The following is an 18186-nucleotide window of genomic DNA, read 5'->3' as shown; positions in this document are numbered from 1 at the left end:
CTTAGGCTTATTTTGGTGGGTACTGTAAGTCCTTAGCAAAGAAACCTGAAATAAATGCTTACAGACATACTTGCTATACAGTGATTTGCCTTATTTATTTCGACAAAACAAGCTACAAACTAATACTGAATGAATGCTCCAACAAAATAATTTATTAAGAAAATAAACATGACATCTTGAAAAATATAAATGTATGCCTACTTACACACACACACACACTCTCACAGATCTTTCCAAAAGCATGTTCACAGATTTTGGATGAGTGACAGGAAGTTAATAAGAAACATTGAAATGGTATCAGGTTCATCAATTGTTGGACAAAATCACTTTACACTGCAACACTATTGGTACATGGAGGGCTAGGTGGAGGGAGAGGAGGCAGAGTTTCAGACAGGGGACTTTCCTGAGAATGAGTCAAGGGAAGAGGCACCGGAGTTCCCACACAGTGGCATCCACTGTCCCACAGAATTGTGGAGCAATAAACTGATCCATATTTGATGCCCTCATTACCCTCAAATAACACAACATAGGCTAACAGTCACGGTGGCCTATGCAAAAACACAGATGCAGTTTAGAATCCTCTTTAGTGGGGTTGATGGTGGGCTGAGAGCCAATGGGAAAGGAGCATGGAATGTGGAACTGGAGAGGGTTCTAGAATGTCCAAAGTGCCTTGTGTTTACCTCCTCCTCTTTTTCCACCTAACTGGGATGTAGGGTTTCTGTTCTCTGAAGCTGAGGAGAAGAAAATCATCATCAGCCTTTAAGGAAGAGCACATGCAGATATGAAAATATGTGGATGACACAGGTGGCTCCTTAATAGGGGAGGACGGGCTCATCGTAACGGCTGGAACAGAATTAATGGATTGGTATCAAACATAAAGACATGGTTTCCATGTGTTTGATACCCTTCCACTTACTCCATTCCAGCCATTATGAGCAGTCCTTCCCTCACCAGTCTCCTGTGGTGCAGGAGTATATTACTTACTTACAGTGGGGCAAAAAAGTATTTAGTCAGCCACCAATTGTGCAGGTTCTCCCACTTAAAAAGATGAGGCCTGTAATTGTCATCATAGGTACACTTCAACTATGACAGACAAAATCACATTTTAGGATTTTTAATGCATTTATTTGCAAATTATGGTGGAAAATAAGTATTTGGTCACCTACAAACAAGCAAGATTTCTGGCTCTCACAGACCTGTAACTTCTTCTATAAGAGGCTCCTCTGTCCTCCACTCGTTACCTGTATTAATGGCACCTGTTTGAACTTGTTATCAGTATAAAAGACACCTGTCCACAACCTCAAACAGTCACACTCCAAACTCCACTATGGCCAAGACCAAAGAGCTGTCAAAGGACACCAGAAACAAAATTGTAGACCTGCACCAGGCTGGGAAGACTGAATCTGCAATAGGTAAGCAGCTTGGTTTGACGAAATCAACTGTGGGAGCAATTATTAGGAAATGGAAGACATTCAAGACCACTGATAATCTCCCTTGATCTGGGGCTCCACGCAAGACCTTACCCCGTGGGGTCAAAATGATCACAAGAACAATGAGCAAAAATCCCAGAACCACACAGGGGGACCTAGCGAATGACCTGCAGAGAGCTGGGACCAAAGTAACAAAGCCTACCATCAGTAACACACTACGCCGCCAGGGACTCAAATCCTGCAGTGCCAGACGTGTCCCCCTGCTTAAGCCAGTACATGTCCAGCTCTGTCTGAAGTTTGCTAGAGAGCATTTGGATGATCCAGAAGAAGATTGGGAGAATGTCATATGGTCAGATGAAACCAAAATATAACTTTTTGGTAAAAACTCGTCGTGTTTGGAGGACAAAGAATGCTGAGTTGCATCCAAAGAACACCATACCTACTGTGAAGCATTGGGGTGGAAACATCATGCTTTGGGGCTGTTTTTCTGCAAAGGGACCAGGACGACTGATCCGTGTAAAGGAAAGAATGAATGGGGCCATGTATCGTGAGATTTTGAGTGAAAACCTTCCATCAGCAACGGCATTGAAGATGATACGTGGCTGGGTCTTTCAGCATGACAATGATCCCAAACACACCGCACGGGCAACGAAGGAGTGGCTTCGTAAGAAGCATTTCAAGGTCCTGGAGTGGCCTAGCCAGTCTCCAGATCTCAACCCCATAGAAAATCTTTGGAGGGAGTTGAAAGTCCGTGTTGCCCAGCAACAGCCCCAAAACATCACTGCTCTAGAGGAGATCTGCATGGAGGAATGGGCCAAAATAACAGCAACAGTGTGGCAAAACCTTGTCAAATGTTTTCTTTAAGTCTTCACCTCTGTCATTGCTAACAAAGGGTATGTAACAATGTATTGAGAAAAACTTGTTATTGACCAAATACTTATTTTCCACCATAATTTGCAAATAAATTCATAAAAATCCTACAATGTGATTTTCTGGATTTTTAAAATTAAATTTTGTCTGTCATAGAAGTGCACCTATGATGAAAATTACAGGCCTCTCATCTTTTTAAGTGGGTGAACTTGCACAATTGGTGGCTAACTAAAAATACTTTCTTGCCCCACTGTATGATCACTGAGCATTGGGGTTCTATATTTCCAGCATCATGAGGATATGCATGCTGCCCTTCCTATCAGACTTTCCATCTGTTTGCATCTCCATTTATCCTTTACAATGATACTGTCCATAAGAATAAAAATATGAAAGGATGTAAATTCTGATATGGTGAGTCAGGTCTCACCAGTGTGTAGTTGTTGGGGGCTATGATGGGGTCTGGCCGGGCGTAGTCTGGGGGGTTTGCCAGGGGGTCGTAGCCGAGGCGGGCGAGCATGGGGGCGATGTCATGCATCTCACGCAGCACATCAGAGGGGATGTGACCCACCCACTTAGACAGGGCGTCTGTGTTTACAGGGTTCACAACCTGGTCTGTGGACCGCTCCACTCTACAGGGGGAGATCAGACAGATATAAATAACACTAGTGTATGTGTGTTTGTGCGAGACTTGAGTCACCTGACCTCTCCAACCTACAAGGGTCTAGACTAATTCCAATGCGTGTGTGTGCGCGCACAAGCATCTATTTTTGTCCTAGCTTTGAGAGGTGCATATGGTTGTGACAAGATTTAATCGTGGCGTAAGACAGAAGTATTATATAAAGCAGCTCACTGACTACCACAGCTGGCTTCACATTATGTCTCATCTAAACCTTCCATTAAACCATCATACATACAGCTCCAGACCTGGCTTCAAATGCTATTTGAACTCATTTAAAATACTTTCTGGGATTGTTTAAGCAGAATAGTCAAAAAGGTGAAAAGAAAACCCTGTACATTTGGCACTCCAGGCAAATGAGCAGACACTGAAAGTATTTGAAAATGTCAAATAGTATTTTAACCCAGGTCTATACTGCACCGCACAGCTGGAAAAACAAGACTGACCCTTTATGCTTCATAGTAGTAATAGATATGGCTGACCTGGTGAACAATGTCAGTATCCACTTATTGTATCACACACAAATGGAGGATAACTACCTATTCTTCAGGCATCTCTTTAGTGCGAACTATAACATAACGCAGCAAACGTCTGGTATGCAATCAGAAGATGAGACGTGTGTGTGTGTGTGTGTGTGTGTGTGTGTGTGTGTGTGTGTGTGTGTGTGTGTGTGTGTGTGTGTGTGTGTGTGAGTGAGCGAGCGAGCGAGTGAGTGAGAGGTGAGCTGGGAAGACAGACTAATGTGTGAATCCTGTGTAAGGAGTAATACTAAGTACACCTGTGAGCCATAATCTTCTACAGCAAAGGTTAAATGGGAAAGGAAATAATGAATCTTAGGAGGGTGCTTGTCTTGCATGTACATAAAGACAAACTCGCTCTCTCTTTCGCTCACTTGGACAGCGACACACCGCCGGCCTTGCCAATAAGGTCTTCGTGGTGTAGCACGGCCGGGTCCCATGGCAACCCCAGGAAGCTCAGCAGCTTCCTCATCTCTACCTCTGGGTGCAGTACCAGCTGCTCGTAGCGCACAGGCAGACAGCTGCCCTCAGGCGCCCCCTGGCACTGGGAGTACATGCCCTCCACCGCACGGCTCCACTTAGTTAGACAGTCCCTGTAACTAGTCAGGTCAAAACCAGAGATGGTCACCTGCAAGAAGAGAGAAGGGAAGGAGAAGGAGTCTGTGTTAAAGAGAGAGAATATAGAGAAGAGAGTGAAGTGTCTGAAGAGCAAGGAAGAATGGAAGCTCATCAGACCCCAGCATGCAGAGGGAACCCCCTCCCCCACCCCACAGCAGTTGCTACCTTGCGTGAGATCATGGAGTGGACGGTAGCCCTTCCATCCCGTAGCATGAGAACAAACTTGGCCTGGGGGAAAATACGGGCCAGGTAGGACAGAGACTTCAGAGCAAATGGATCCTTGTTACAGAGCCTGGCTGCTGGCTCACCATGACCTATTATTACCTGGTGGAAGAAATCAAGCAATGAATCCAGCCTCAAAGCTATAGAAAATGGTGCAGTTACAATTTAATTACACTGTAGCATCCTAGCCTAGGCAACCCTTCCTATGTTTTAGGATTACCTGATGTAAAGTGAGAAGACAAACAGGAGAGACAAACACCATGGCTAACCTCCAGTAAGAACGCCCGCACTGCTGAGTCCAACACCTGGTCAGTGACCCCGGCCTCATCCAGTCTGACCCGCTCTCTGGCCGAGCGACTCCAGGTGGCACGCATCGCAAGAAGACGCGGGATCACCCGTGTCTCCTCCCCGCAACGCACTGCATTGTGGGCATCCAGCATGGCCCGCATCAGTGTGGTGCCGCTCCGAGGGAACCCACCAATGAAAATGAGGGGTGTGTCCTCGCCATAGTAAATGGGAGATGCTTGGCTCTGATTGGTGGAGCCCAGGTGGGCATCTGCCCAGGTATGGCGGTGGGCGTGGTCAGGGGGAGGGCAGTCGATGCCACTCAGGCCCAGGTAGAGGAGAGAGGCGGAACAGAGGAGAGCACAGCCCAATAACATGCTCACCTTCTGTCCCCTCATGGTCAGTTAGACTGGAGGTTTATGGGCTGTGGACTGGAGTTAAGAGTAAGAGCTTGGGGTATGATTTGGTATAAAATCTGTGGGTTGAGACCTAGAGGGTTGAGAGAGGGGCAAGGGAGAGTGACTGAGGCCTTTGGGTAGAAAATAACGTAGAGACCCGTCGTTGCTGGCGGTCTAGGACCCCCCCAGGTGGCTCTGAGAGGGGTCCTTTCCAGCTGGGTGCCAGCCCTGTACATATCCTTGATCCACCATACTGGACCTGCAACAAACACACACACACACACACACACACTTATGTGTTCACAATTGATATTATTTCTTCTGGTGACCACATACAAAACACGCTATGTTATTACATAATTATTACGCATTACATTTTGGAACAATTTCAGAACAATTGTAGCTTCCTGCATATGTCCTGTCATTGACCTCCCCAACGAATGACTGAACTAGCTGCACAAAAGACACAGAAGAGCGTGTCTGGTTGGATTTCTGCAACATTCATATTCCACATCCTGCATTTGCAGAGCCACTAACTACACGGTTACGCTGCCTTCTCGTAAATGCCATCAACTCTCCCTTTCTTCTCACCTCACTCAGTTTCTTTCTTTCTTTCCTCTATCCCTCATTGTCACACTCATGTAAAGCCACTAACTGCTACTGTTCCATGTTTTCCTACAGTGACAGCTTGCTCAGCCACACGCTACAATGCAAAGCAATTTGTTTAAGATCCTATGAGTCACTACTAAACTAAATCAAAAGCCTGCAGAATGCCGATCCTCACATGCTGCAACAATCAAGTCATATTTACTCTGCTAGCTAGTTTTAGGCTACAAAAAGAGTTTAGTGTTGACGCCGAGTTTGCACCCAAAACAAAAATGTACCCAAATCATTTGCACAAAGAACGTGTAGCCTAATTTATACATTTTTGTTCATTCCCTTCTGAAAGGCTTAGGTACAAATGCTTTGTACAGTACATGTGGTCTCTGTATTAGATAGGTACTTCAAAGTAACTGTCCAGTGTTAAGATTTCTATGAAATATGACCTATAATTCCACAGTTCTTAAATTACGGTACATTTGGAAAGTATTCAGACCCCTTTCTGTTTTATGTCAGGAGGTAATGGGTCTCCGTAGAAAGACAGATGGCTTTGGAATGTGTTGGGTGGACGGGAGGAGATCACAGGATTGCTATAGGGGAAGCGGATGGATATCTGTGGATTAGGCAAAAGAGGGGTTGAGGTCAGATCCCCTGAAGGGAGTAATAAGGGTTGTAATGTAAGGATTGGAGAGAAGGAGGGGTATCTAAAGTGGAGTATAAATATATATAACACACACACACACTTGTGATGATGGGAACATAGCTGTATTCAGACAAAGTTGTGTCGACCCTTTGGGAAGAATTAAACTTGGTTCTCTAGTGTCCATGTTATTTACTCTGACAAATTAGAACTTAACACTAGGTTCCAAGAGTGTTTTTTTTTTTTTTTTTTACACCTCCGTAATCATGAAATTTGGGAGTAAAATCTTTTCTCATCGCTGCAACTCCCCAAAGAGCTCGGGAGAGGCAAAGGTCGAGTCATGAGTCCTCCGAAACATAAGCTGCCTAGCCGCGCTTCTTTTTACCCGCCCACACTTGATAAACTAGTAATATCATCAACCATGTGTAGTTAACTAGTGATTATGATGAATTGCTTTTTATAAGATAAGTTTAATGCTAGCTAGCAACCTTACTGCATTCGCGTAACAGGCTGGCTCCTCGTGGAGTGCAATGTAAGGCAGGTGGTTAGAGCATTGGACTAGTTAACTAAGGTTGCAAGATTGAATCCCCGAGCTGACAAGGTAAAAATCTGTCGTTCTGCCTCTGAACAAGGCAATTAACCCACTGTTCCTAGGCCTTCATTGAAAATCAGAATGTGTTCTTAACTGACTTGCCTAGTTAAATAAAAGTAGTAAAAAAAAATATTTAAAAAATAGGCCAAATCGGTGTCCAAAAATACCGATTTCCGATTGTTATGAAAACTTGAAATCGGTCAATCTGATTAAATCGGTCGAAACCCTCCCTAACCGGCTGAAGAAAGAGCGACAAAGGCTTTCAATACGACAGTGACTTCTAACACTCCTATCTATGACCTGAGTCCGGGCGGCAGGAGTGCACCATGAGTCCTGAGACTGCGCATGGAGAGAGATCTCATTCAAACTTCTCTCATGCTCCTGGTGTACTGGTGGGAGAAATGGACCAGACAGAAGGGTGATGGCAGCTCAGGTGAGAGACTCGTGTATTTGGAAAAAACATAATTTATTTGGATATTGAAACCGGGACATTATCAAGGGCCATCAAATGTGACAGGCAAGAGTTACATATGTGCCGTTGGGAAGATTAAATGAAGCTATCTGATAAAGAACCAACGAAGACCCGCTGGAAGGATAAGTGCCGGGGGGGGGGGGGGGGGGGGGGGGGTCAACCATGCCCATAATTGTTTAGTTGGGGTGTCAGGTTTATTGAGGAGGAATGCACACTGAAATTCATAGTAATTTAGACAGACTGCATTGAGATACCAATCTTTCATTACCATGCCACTCGCGACAGGAAAACCGGGAAAAATGGGGGTTGTAAAAGAGTAGAGCTATTACCTGGAATAAAAAGTTCCCGTTTCTAAATGTACATTCTAATCGTCATTATTTGTGCTAGGTTGAGAAGCTTTAATTTGAGTGGTAGACTCAAAGTAAAGCGCTAACAACTGTCATTCTAAATTTGGGTTGGATAATTGATCAAATATTTTAATTATGATTCGGACAAAGCGAGAAAGAGCGCTACTTTCAAGCTGTGAGGGGTGGGTGCACTGTTCAAATTTATTGGGCCTTGGGAGGGTTTTTCCTCCCAAGAAACCTTATCTTTAAGTAACCTTATATTTAAGTGTCCTCAGAGGGAGGTTAGTCGAGAACACTAGATGATAGCTTAAGACAACCATGAAGGGGTTTTTGTTTTACCATGTTGTGAGAATTTTAATGTTAAATCGCATCAATACATGGATTGTTGGATACTGTCCAATTAATATGTAAGAATATGTCAAGGATAAATACACAACGCAGAGGACAAAAGGGCTAGAATTAACGATCAATGGAAATAGTTCACTTCTTAAGGTATAGGGGGCAGCATTTTCACATTTGGATAAATAGCGTGCCGAATTTCAACTTCCTGCTACTCATGCCAAGAATATAAGATATGCATATTATTGGATGGAAGTTTCTAAAACTGTTTGAATCATGTCTGAGTATAACAGAACGTATGTAGCAGGCAAAACCCAGAGGACTAACCGTTCAGAAGTTTTTACATTTTTAGGTCTCCGTCTGTTCACTGAGTTCTCATTGGCAAATGATATTTCTTAGGAACCTGTTTTCAGTTCCTACCGCTTCCACTGGATGTCACCAGTCTTTGGAATTTGGTTGAGGTTATTCATTTGTGCAATGAAGAAGTATGCCATCTAGGCCTAAAAACTAAGGTGTCATTGTACGCTGATAATTCATGTTCTTTTAAAACCACAATTGGAGTCTCTCCACGGCCTCTTAGAGGAGCTAGATACTTTTGCTATCCTCTCTGGATTAAAACCAAATTCTGATAAATGTACCATATTACGTATTGGATCAGTAAAATTTTTTTTTTTTTACATTACCATGTAGTTTGCCAATTGGGTGGTCTGACGGAGATGTAGACATACTCGGTATACAAATCCCAAAGTAAAGAAATTATCTCACTCCAATAAATGTTTATAGAAAGTTAGCAAAAATAGATAAGATCTTGCTACCATGGAAAGGAAAATATCTGTCTATTTGTGGAAAAATCCCCCTGATTAACTCCTTAGTTATATCACAGTTTACCTATTTGCCTACACGTAGTGACCTGCTTTTTAAATTATACGAACAAAAAATATTCCATTTTATTTGGAATGGCAAACCAGATAAAGTTAAAAGGGCCTATTTATATAACGAACATGAATTCGGAGGGCAGAAATTATTAAATATTAAAGCATTAGACCTCTCACTAAAGGCATCAGTCATACAAAAGTTATACTTAAATCCAAACGGGTTCTCTAGTCAATTGGTACGAATGTCTCATCCTATATTCAGGAAGAGCCTTTTCCCCTTTATTCAGATTACACCTGCTCACTTTCGGCTGTTTGAAAAGGAAATAATCTCCAAAATATCTTTCTTTTTTAAACAAGCCTTAGAAAGTTGGCTGCAATTTCAGTTTAATCCACCTGAAAGGACGGAACAAATAGTACAACAAATATTGTGGTTAAATTCAAATATACTAATTGATAAAAAAAACTATTTATAGAAGACATTTTTAAAAAAGGTACACATTCAGTGAATGATATCATAAATAGGACTGGTGGAGTTGTCACACATGCAGCTAACACAGACATATGGAAATGTCTGCTCTACCCAAAATTACAACCAATTAATTGCATCATTACCGCAAAAATGGAAGAGGCAAGTAGAAGGGGAAAAAAGTAAGGAACTTGTATGTCGGCCCTGTATTAAAGAACATAAATGGTTAAAGAAAAGTGTGATAAATAAAAACATTTACCAATTTCATTTAGGGACCAAAAAACTGACAGCTGTGCCATATAAATTGCAAAATAGTTGGGAAGAGATTTCATGGCACATGATTTCATGGCACATGGTTTATGAATTGATACGCAAAACAACGCCGGAGTCAAAACTTCAAATGTTTAAATATAAATTACTATACAAAATAATTTAAAACTAATAGAATGTTATATATATATATATATATATATATATATATGGGGGATACAATCTTCCCAGCTCTGCAGATTCTGCTATGAGGAGGCAGAGTCATTAGATAATTTACTTTGGTATTGTCCATATGTAGCTCATTTTTGGTCACAGGTCCAGGAATGGCTGAAGAATTGCAACATTTGCCTAGAACTAACACGACAGATAGCAATACTGGGTGATTTGAAAAGCCATAGTCAATTATTCAATAATATAATAATTATTTTAGCAAAAATGTTAATTTTTAATTTACAATCTGTAGAAGCTATGAGAATAGGAAGGTTCAATTATTTTGTGAAGAATCACAGCACAGTTGAAAAATATATGGCAAGTAGAAATCCGAAATGGATGATGTTGAGAGACAGATGGGAGGGGTTGAGTGGGACTAATAACAAGATAAACAATGTAAAACATTCGGGATCTGTAAAATGTATATAGGTTCAGAACTTTTGTGAAATAGCATAGAGCTGTTTTGCAAGGAGGAATGGGAAAAAATGTCAGTCTCTCGATGTGCAAAACTGATAGAGACATACCCCAAGCGACTTACAGCTGTAATCACAGCAAAAGGTGGCGCTACAAAGTATTAACTTAAGGGGGCTGAGTAATTTTGCACGCCCAATTTTTCAGTTTTTGATTTGTTAAAAAAGTTTGAAATATCCAATAAATGTCGTTCCACTTCATGATTGTGTCCCACTTGTTGTTGATTCTTCACAAAAAAATACAGTTTTATATCCTTATGTTTGAAGCCTGAAATGTGGCAAAAGGTCGCAAAGTTCAAGGGGGCCGAATACTTTCGCAAGGCACTGTATATTTATTTATATAAATATATTTATTTATATTATTTATATTTTTTTAAATAAAAAATAAATATATATATCAAAAAATATGGGGGATTGGAAATGATGCTGACAATTACATTGGATGCAACATTCTTTCCGCAATATTAAGCTGATCCACCCTCTAAAAAAAGAAGGAAAAAAAAGAAGAAATAAAGTATGACATCTAGGAACTGAGTAACACTGTTGAGAGTTGGCCAAGACATGAAAAGTAGCATTAGTTTCCTCTCGTCCTCTATTGAAAACAGACCCATATTCAATTTGATCGATTATTAACGTTTAAAAATACCTAAAGTTGTATTACAAAAATAGTTTGCCAAAATATTTCAAAGTTCATAGGCAACTTTTAAAATATTTTGTAGTGACTTTGCGCATTCTGGAAGCTGTTTTTTCTGGATCAAACACGTCAAATTGACATTTTGGATATATATGGATGGAATTAATCGAAAAAAGGACCAATTGTGATGTTTATGGGACATATTGGAGTGCCAACAAAAGAAGCTCGTCAAAGGTAAGGCATGTTTTATATTTTATTTCTGCGTTTTGTGTAGCGCCTGCAGGGTTGAAATATGCTACCCTCTGTTTACCATTGTGCTATCATCAGATAATAGCTTCTTATGCTTTCCCTGAAAAGCCTTTTTAAAATCTGACATGTTGGCTGGATTCACAACGAGTGTAGCTTTAATTGAGTATCTTACATGTGTGATTTAACGAAAGTTTGATTTTTATATCTATTTGCCGCGCTGCATTTCCCTGGATTTTGGCCAAGTGGGATGCGAGCGCCCCCTATCCTAAAGAGGTAATTAAGGAAGAAGGAACAGTTTATTGCCCGTATTACTTAACTTCCTGCCTAGCAAAAAAGACAATGTTTAGAGAGGAGGAGATCCCACCCCAAATTGGGGTATATACAGTTGAAGACGGAAGTTTGCATAACCTTAGGTTTCAACCACTTCACAAATATCTTGTTAACAAACTATAGTTTTGGCAATCGCTTAGGACATTTGTGCATGATACAAGTAATTTTTCCAACAATCGTTTACAGACAGATTACTTCACTGTATCACAATTGCAGTGGGTCAGAAGTTTACATACACTAAGTTGATTGTGCCTTGAAACAGCTTGGAAAATTCCAGAAAATTATGTCATGTCTTTAGAAGCTTATGATAGGCTAATTGACATCATTTGAGTCAATTGGAGGTGTACCTGTGGATGTATTTCAAGGCCTACCTTCAAACTCAGTGCCTCTTTGCTTGCCATGATGGGATAAATAAAAAAAAATTAAAAAATCAGCCAAGACCTCAGAAAAAAAATTGTAGACTTCCGCAAGTCTGGTTCATCTTTGGGAGCAATTTCCCAACACCTGAAAGTACCACGTTCATCTGTACAAACAATAGTACGCAAGTATAAACACCATGGGACCACGCAGCCGTCATACCGTTCAGGAAGGAGACGCGTTCTGTCTCCTGGAGATGAACGTACTGTGGTGCGAAAAGTGCCAATCATTCCCAGAACAACAAAGGACCGTGTGAAGATTCTGGAGGAAACAGATGCAAAAGTATCTATATCCAGAGTAAAAACAAGTCCTATAACCTGAAAGGCCACTCAGCTAGGAAGAAGCCACTGCTCCAAAACCACCATAAACAAAAAAGCCAGACTACGGTTTTTAACTGCACATGGGGACAAAGATCGTACTTTTTGGAGAAATGTCCTCTGGTCTGATGAAACAAAAATAGAACCGTTTGGCTATAATGACCATCGTTATGTTTGGAGGAAAAAGGGAGAGGCTTGCAAGCCAAAGAACACCATCCTAACCATGAAGCACAGGGGTGGCAGTATCATGATGTGGGGGTGCTTTGCTGCAAGAGGGACTGGTGCACTTCACAAAATACATATGAGGCAGGAAAATTATGTGGATATATTGAAGCAACATCTCAAGACATCAGTCAGGAAATTAAAGCTTGGTCGCAAATGAGTCTTCCAAATGGACAATGACCCCAAGCATACTTCCAAAGTTGTGGAAAAAGGACAACAATGTCAAGGTATTGGAGTGGCCATCACAAAGCCTGACCTCAACCCTATAGAAAATTTGTTGGCAGAACTGAAAAAGCTTGTGCGAGCAAGGATGCCTACAAACCTGACTCAGTTACAGCAACTGTGTCAGGAGGAATGGGCCAAAATTCACCCAATTTATTGTGGGAAGCATGTGGAAGGCTACCTGAAAACGTTGCTCCAATGTGAATCAATTTAAAAAGGCAATGCTACCAAATACTAATTAAGTGTATGTAAACTTCTGACCCACTGGGAATGTGATGAAAGAAATAAAAGCTGAAATAAATCACTCTACTATTATTCTGACATTTCACATTCTTAAAATAAAGTGGTGATTCTACTGACCTAAAACAGGGAATGTTTACTGGGATTAAATGTTAGGAATTGTGAAAAACTGAGTTTAAATGCATTTGGCTAAAGTGTATGTAAACTTCAACTGTATACACTACCACTGGTGGAACCATGTATTTGGCTTATACAGCTGTATGACCCAATAGGTGAATAAACTTGGTTTAAGCTTTACTAGTCGTCCATGAGTGTTAACAGGTTCATTTAGAACCTAACAATGCTAAAACATTTAGGAGATAGAGGTGCTCAAAGTTGGCCCATATTGCATTCCCCACCATTTTGATATCATTTAAAAGCTTACAAACAAGGTTGTCGAAAGTGAATGAAATCAAATGGAATGACACTCTGGTCTAATGTAGTAGACTATATAGGAAACCGGGTGCCATTAAGGACTCAGTCATTGACTCTGTCCCAGAATGAAGAGTAGGCTACAGAGCAGTCTCATTGTCTCTCTTCTCCGGTCTGTTCAGAGTGGATGTGGAGGAAACTGGGCATCTGGTTGAACCAGGAAGGCAACACCTACTTTCTGGATACTTGCTAAAGTTCTTGTTAAAGTTCTGACAGATGAGGATGTTGAATGTGAACACTGGACAGAAATTGGTCAATAATAATTATTTATGTACATTATTTAGGCTGTTATTTCAGCAGGAGTAGTGTGACGGTCACAAATGAATTCAAAACAGTCTCATTCAGACTAGTCTAGACATTGCACTTCCCCTTTAATTTCCAATGAAATAGCCAGCATCAGGTGCGCAATAAGGCGACAGTTGCCATTTATTTTGTTCTATAGTGTGCGTTGTAACCGTGTCTTAAAGCCAACAAGGGCGCCGGATTGAATCCACTATTTCCATTGTTGGATTACAATTAAACAGTCAAATCAACGTTAATCTCTGCTGGAGTTCTATGGACAGATGGGTTGTACAGATCTAGCCAGTCAGGAGCCCTCAACCAAAAATATAGAAAGGCCTACTTGAATGCAGGACTTCAAACAGTGTGACCATAGGGATGGGATTAGCAAGGCTTTGTGAGAATGCAGACTGTCGAAAAACAGTCCAGAACTGCCCTAAATGTGTGTTAGAGATTGCCAGGTCTGTTGCTGTGCAGATTGCAGTGAGTGTGTGTGACAGTGTTTAGGGGAGAGAGAGAAAGAGATTGACAGGTCTGTGATAGCTTAGAATGTGTGTGTGCGTGTAGGATTATTCCACGATTCTCTGCTATCGGACACTGAGCTCCAGGATGTTACAGTGGCAAGAAAAAAATAAATAGGTGAACCCTTTGGAATTACCTGGATTTCTGCATTATTTGGTCATCAAGTTTGATCTGATCTTCATATAGGTCACAACAATAGACACACATAGTGTGATTAAACTAATAACACACAAATTGCATTTCTGGTCTATATTGAATACATCATTTAAACATTCACAGTGTAGGTTGGAACCTGTTTGGAAGGAACACAACACTGTGTTGAGAAAAAAGGGCACAGCTCACCAACATCAAAACCTCATCCCAACTGTAAAGTATGGTGGAGGGAGCATAATGGTTTGGGACTGCTTTGCTGCCTCAGGGCAAGGACAGCTTGTTATCGTCGATAGAAAAATTAATTCCCAAGTTTATCAAGACATTTTGCAGGAGAATGTTAGGCTATCTGTCCGCCAATTGAAGCTCAACAGAAGTTGGGTGATGCAACAGGACAACCACCCAAACCACAGAAGTAAATCAGCAACAGAATGGCTTCAACAGAAGAAAATAAGCCATCTGGAATGGCCCAGTCAGAGTCCTGACCTCAACCTGATTGAGATGCTGTGGCATGACATCAAGACAGCAGTTCACACCAGACATCCCAAGAATATTGCTGAACTGAAACAGTTTTGTAAAGAGGAATGGTCCAAAATTCCTCCTGACCATTGTGCAGGTCTGATCCACAACTACAGAAAACATTTGGTTGAGGTTATTGCTGTCAAAGGCAGGTCAACCCGTTATTAAAGCCAAGGGTTCACATACTTTCTCCACCCTGCACTGTGAATGTTTACACAGTATGTTCAATAAAGACATGAAAACGTATAATTGTTTGTGTGTTATTAGTTTAAGCAGACTGTGTTCATTGTTGTGACCTAGATGAAGATCAGATAACATTTAATGATCAATTTACGCAGAAATCCAGGTATTTCCAAAGGGTTCACATACTTTTTCTTGTCACTGTAAATTGCAGAACAGACCAGGCAGAATCACCAGTGAACATCTGGTCATGACAAGGGGTAGGGTGAAGTTAGCTGCTTTTAGAAACACGTATTTACACACTAGCGTTGATAGGAATTAACTTGCAAAAAAACGCAATAGTCCGCCAAAACGCAATTTCAACTTACTCTGAAGATTGTCTGTAGGGTTGGTCCTTATGCGGGGGGGGTGGTTTGAGAAAAAAAAAAACTGAACAGAGTGTAAACAGACTTAGCAAATCTGGGTCTGTTGTAGACCCACTTCCTCTCTGCTTACCTCATGTCAAAAAAAAAAAAAAAGAATGCACAAAAAGCAAGAACTTGTGGGGAACATTTATTTTGACGAGGTAAGCAGAGAGGAACTTTGCCTAAACATCAGACTGTTACAATGGTTACACCATGAATATCAGTCTGAAAGAAGTCACTAAAAAAGATGCTAGTCTCTACAAGGCAGAATATTGACTACAATTACATTTACTTTAAGGAATTGGGATACCTAGTCAGTTGCACAACTAAGTAAGCGTTTCACTGTCAAGTCTACACATGTGACCAATAAAATTGTATTTGAATGCATTCAACTGAAATTTGTCTTCCACATTTAACCCAACCCCTCTGAATCAGAGAGATTGTTGTTGGAGGTTAACTGACTTTCTCAAGGGCAGAACGGCAGATTTTTCCATTTGCCGGCTCGGCGATTCAAACCAGCGACCTTTTGATTACTGGCCCAACGCTCTTAACCGCTAGGCTACCTGCCGCCCCATGTACTGGTTGTATATTTTGTTGGTCCTTTTGGCGGTAGGAGGTGGAGAAAGGGTATCCACAGGAAAGCATTTACCCTACTTTATGCGGTGCTGGTAGGTTCTGTCCCTTGTATTTTCAATCTGTTGAGGCATTGCTTGTGATGCACAATATGTAAATAATAGTCGAATTTAGTCCACCAAAGCCCTCGGCTGAAAGGGGTTTGCTGGTCTGTTAGGCACTGCCATATTGTGCAAGTGTTTGTCACGTGTGAATTGCATTAGTATTGAAATGAAAACCTGTAAACACAAACAATATATTTACACAAACTAACGTTAGCATACTGAATGTCTGATTGATGGGGATTTGTCTCACATTCCTGCCTCCAAAAGGACCAATCACATGGACAACCAGTGAAGCATCATTTTATTCAACATTCTGCTTTGTTGGGGTCATAAGAGGAATCTTCCCTGATCTGAAAGCGAATTTCTGCCCGAAATATAATTATTTGCAATTGAATGGTGGGTCTTCAGGCTAAGAGAAACTGAATTGACCTTGCTGAGGAACTACAACAAACCAACGTTGGGAAATTGTTTAAATATACTTTCCATTATATGATACATTCCAAGCCTAGAATCAATCGACAGAGTAAATCTAAATTGTATTTTTTTTTAAATTGACAAGCTAATTTCCAAAAATCAGCTAGGGTTATGGAAACTAACTAGGCCAGCGGTCCACACTGAAAAAATTAAAAAACAGCACCTCCGGCAAACAGGGGTGTAATCATTAGTTCAAACAGTTGCATTCCGTTTTATAATTTAAAACGGGAAACAATTTTGCAACTAACACGAGGGGCACATTCAGGTAGGACCCTCCCCGTTTCGTTCAGTTTGCTTCCCTTTAAGAAACGTTTTGCAACAGAATCGGCCTAATTAATACACCCTTGGTTAATCGACAGTATTGTTACCTCCAGTGAGTTGTGAATACCCAGGAAGCGCAATTGGTAGTAGTTTTGTATACACAAAACTTCACGGAATCGAATGTGAATATCACTCACCTTAACTGCGGAGAATCAGTCTCTGAAAAAGAAAGGTCCGTTGTATTGTGTAACTGCAAAATAGAGGAAACTGTCAACTTCAACACAAGCCGCTCAAACAAGATAAATTGTGTAATTTAAACGAGTTTAACTATGGTGTTGTCTTGTCACCAGTCTGAGGTTCAGCCGTATCTACTATCGTACAACACAACATATGGACAGTAATTCAGCATTCTTAAAAGAAACGCCTGAGCGGTGTTTATTACTTTCTGATCCTGACGAGAGAAAATAACTATCGGGGAGGTTCTCTTTTGCACTGTTCAACCAATCGAATAAACGTGTAGGAGGAGTTAAGATGGAGTTTGCCCTTGTTAAATGGATGTTAATAACGTCCAAAAGTAACATCACATGCTGTCTTTCCATTCCTCCTAAAGACCGGATGCAATCGTTTGACTCCACTGACGGTGTACGGAACAGTTGCCATAAAGGCAGTCCCACAGCTAGAATAATGAGACAGATATTTCACCGGATGTATAAGTGTGAAGCATCCGGTTTTCCGCTTCCACTCACTACCAAATATGGTGATGAGAGGAAGTCCATTGGATGGCAGTGAGAGGAGATAGATTTTGTCTGACATGATGCCATTTTTTCACCAATTAATCTTTTGGTCTCAAAACAGTTTTCCGTTCCCAAAACTACACTCTGTTCCGAATAGAGTGGACTAAGTTTTGTAGATGTTATCCTTTGCCAAAGGAAAACAAAAATGTTTTGTTTTAAAGGAGTGCTAGGGGGAATTTATTTATTACACACGTACTTTAGGGTAGGCGCTCCCTAACGGAATATGTACATTTTTGCTTGAACGCTCCAATAGGATCTCGCTAACTCATGCTTGGCTCTAACACCCTTCCTTGCTTGTTCTGCCCACTATGGCTCATTTGTTTCCATTTGAAACGACAGGAGTTGGTCTATCTTGGGTTAGTTGTAAAATTCCCTTTGATACAAGGATAGACACTTTCACAGTACAATATGAAGAGCGGCTGAAACTGCTTCTCCATTGAAGGACCGATCACACTTTTCGGCGATGTCATATCGCAGCGACGTTGGCTATGCTCATGCGTAGGAACACATAATCAGGTCTAAAGGT

General features: G+C 41.1%; 1 protein-coding gene across 3 annotated transcripts; it reads right to left on the bottom strand.

The window, feature by feature from the left end:
- Positions 1 to 70: 70 nt before the first annotated feature.
- tpst1l (tyrosylprotein sulfotransferase 1, like) lies at positions 71 to 17541 on the bottom strand. Of its 3 annotated transcripts, XM_036944387.1 has the most exons (8): positions 17309 to 17538; positions 17064 to 17116; positions 6095 to 6230; positions 4604 to 5276; positions 4278 to 4436; positions 3869 to 4122; positions 2728 to 2929; positions 71 to 731 (listed from the first exon to the last, which is right to left on the bottom strand). In XM_036944387.1, exons 4-8 carry the CDS (start codon positions 5015 to 5017, stop codon positions 699 to 701), a joined length of 1062 nt encoding a protein of 353 aa, XP_036800282.1. In that variant the 5' UTR covers positions 5018 to 5276; positions 6095 to 6230; positions 17064 to 17116; positions 17309 to 17538; the 3' UTR covers positions 71 to 698. The 3 variants fall into 3 exon arrangements, with proteins under 3 accessions (XP_036800282.1, XP_021418924.1, XP_036800281.1); XM_021563249.2 differs by lacking the exon at positions 6095 to 6230 and having other exon boundaries at positions 17309 to 17541; XM_036944386.1 differs by lacking the exon at positions 17309 to 17538 and having other exon boundaries at positions 6114 to 6230; positions 17064 to 17302.
- Positions 17542 to 18186: the final 645 nt, after the last annotated feature.

Source organism: Oncorhynchus mykiss, chromosome 15 (assembly GCF_013265735.2).
Source record: "Oncorhynchus mykiss isolate Arlee chromosome 15, USDA_OmykA_1.1, whole genome shotgun sequence".
In the NCBI taxonomy this organism is placed as follows: domain Eukaryota; kingdom Metazoa; phylum Chordata; class Actinopteri; order Salmoniformes; family Salmonidae; genus Oncorhynchus; species Oncorhynchus mykiss.
The sequence above is the reverse complement of the archived record's forward strand: the minus strand, read 5'-3'. Positions and strand labels throughout refer to the sequence as shown.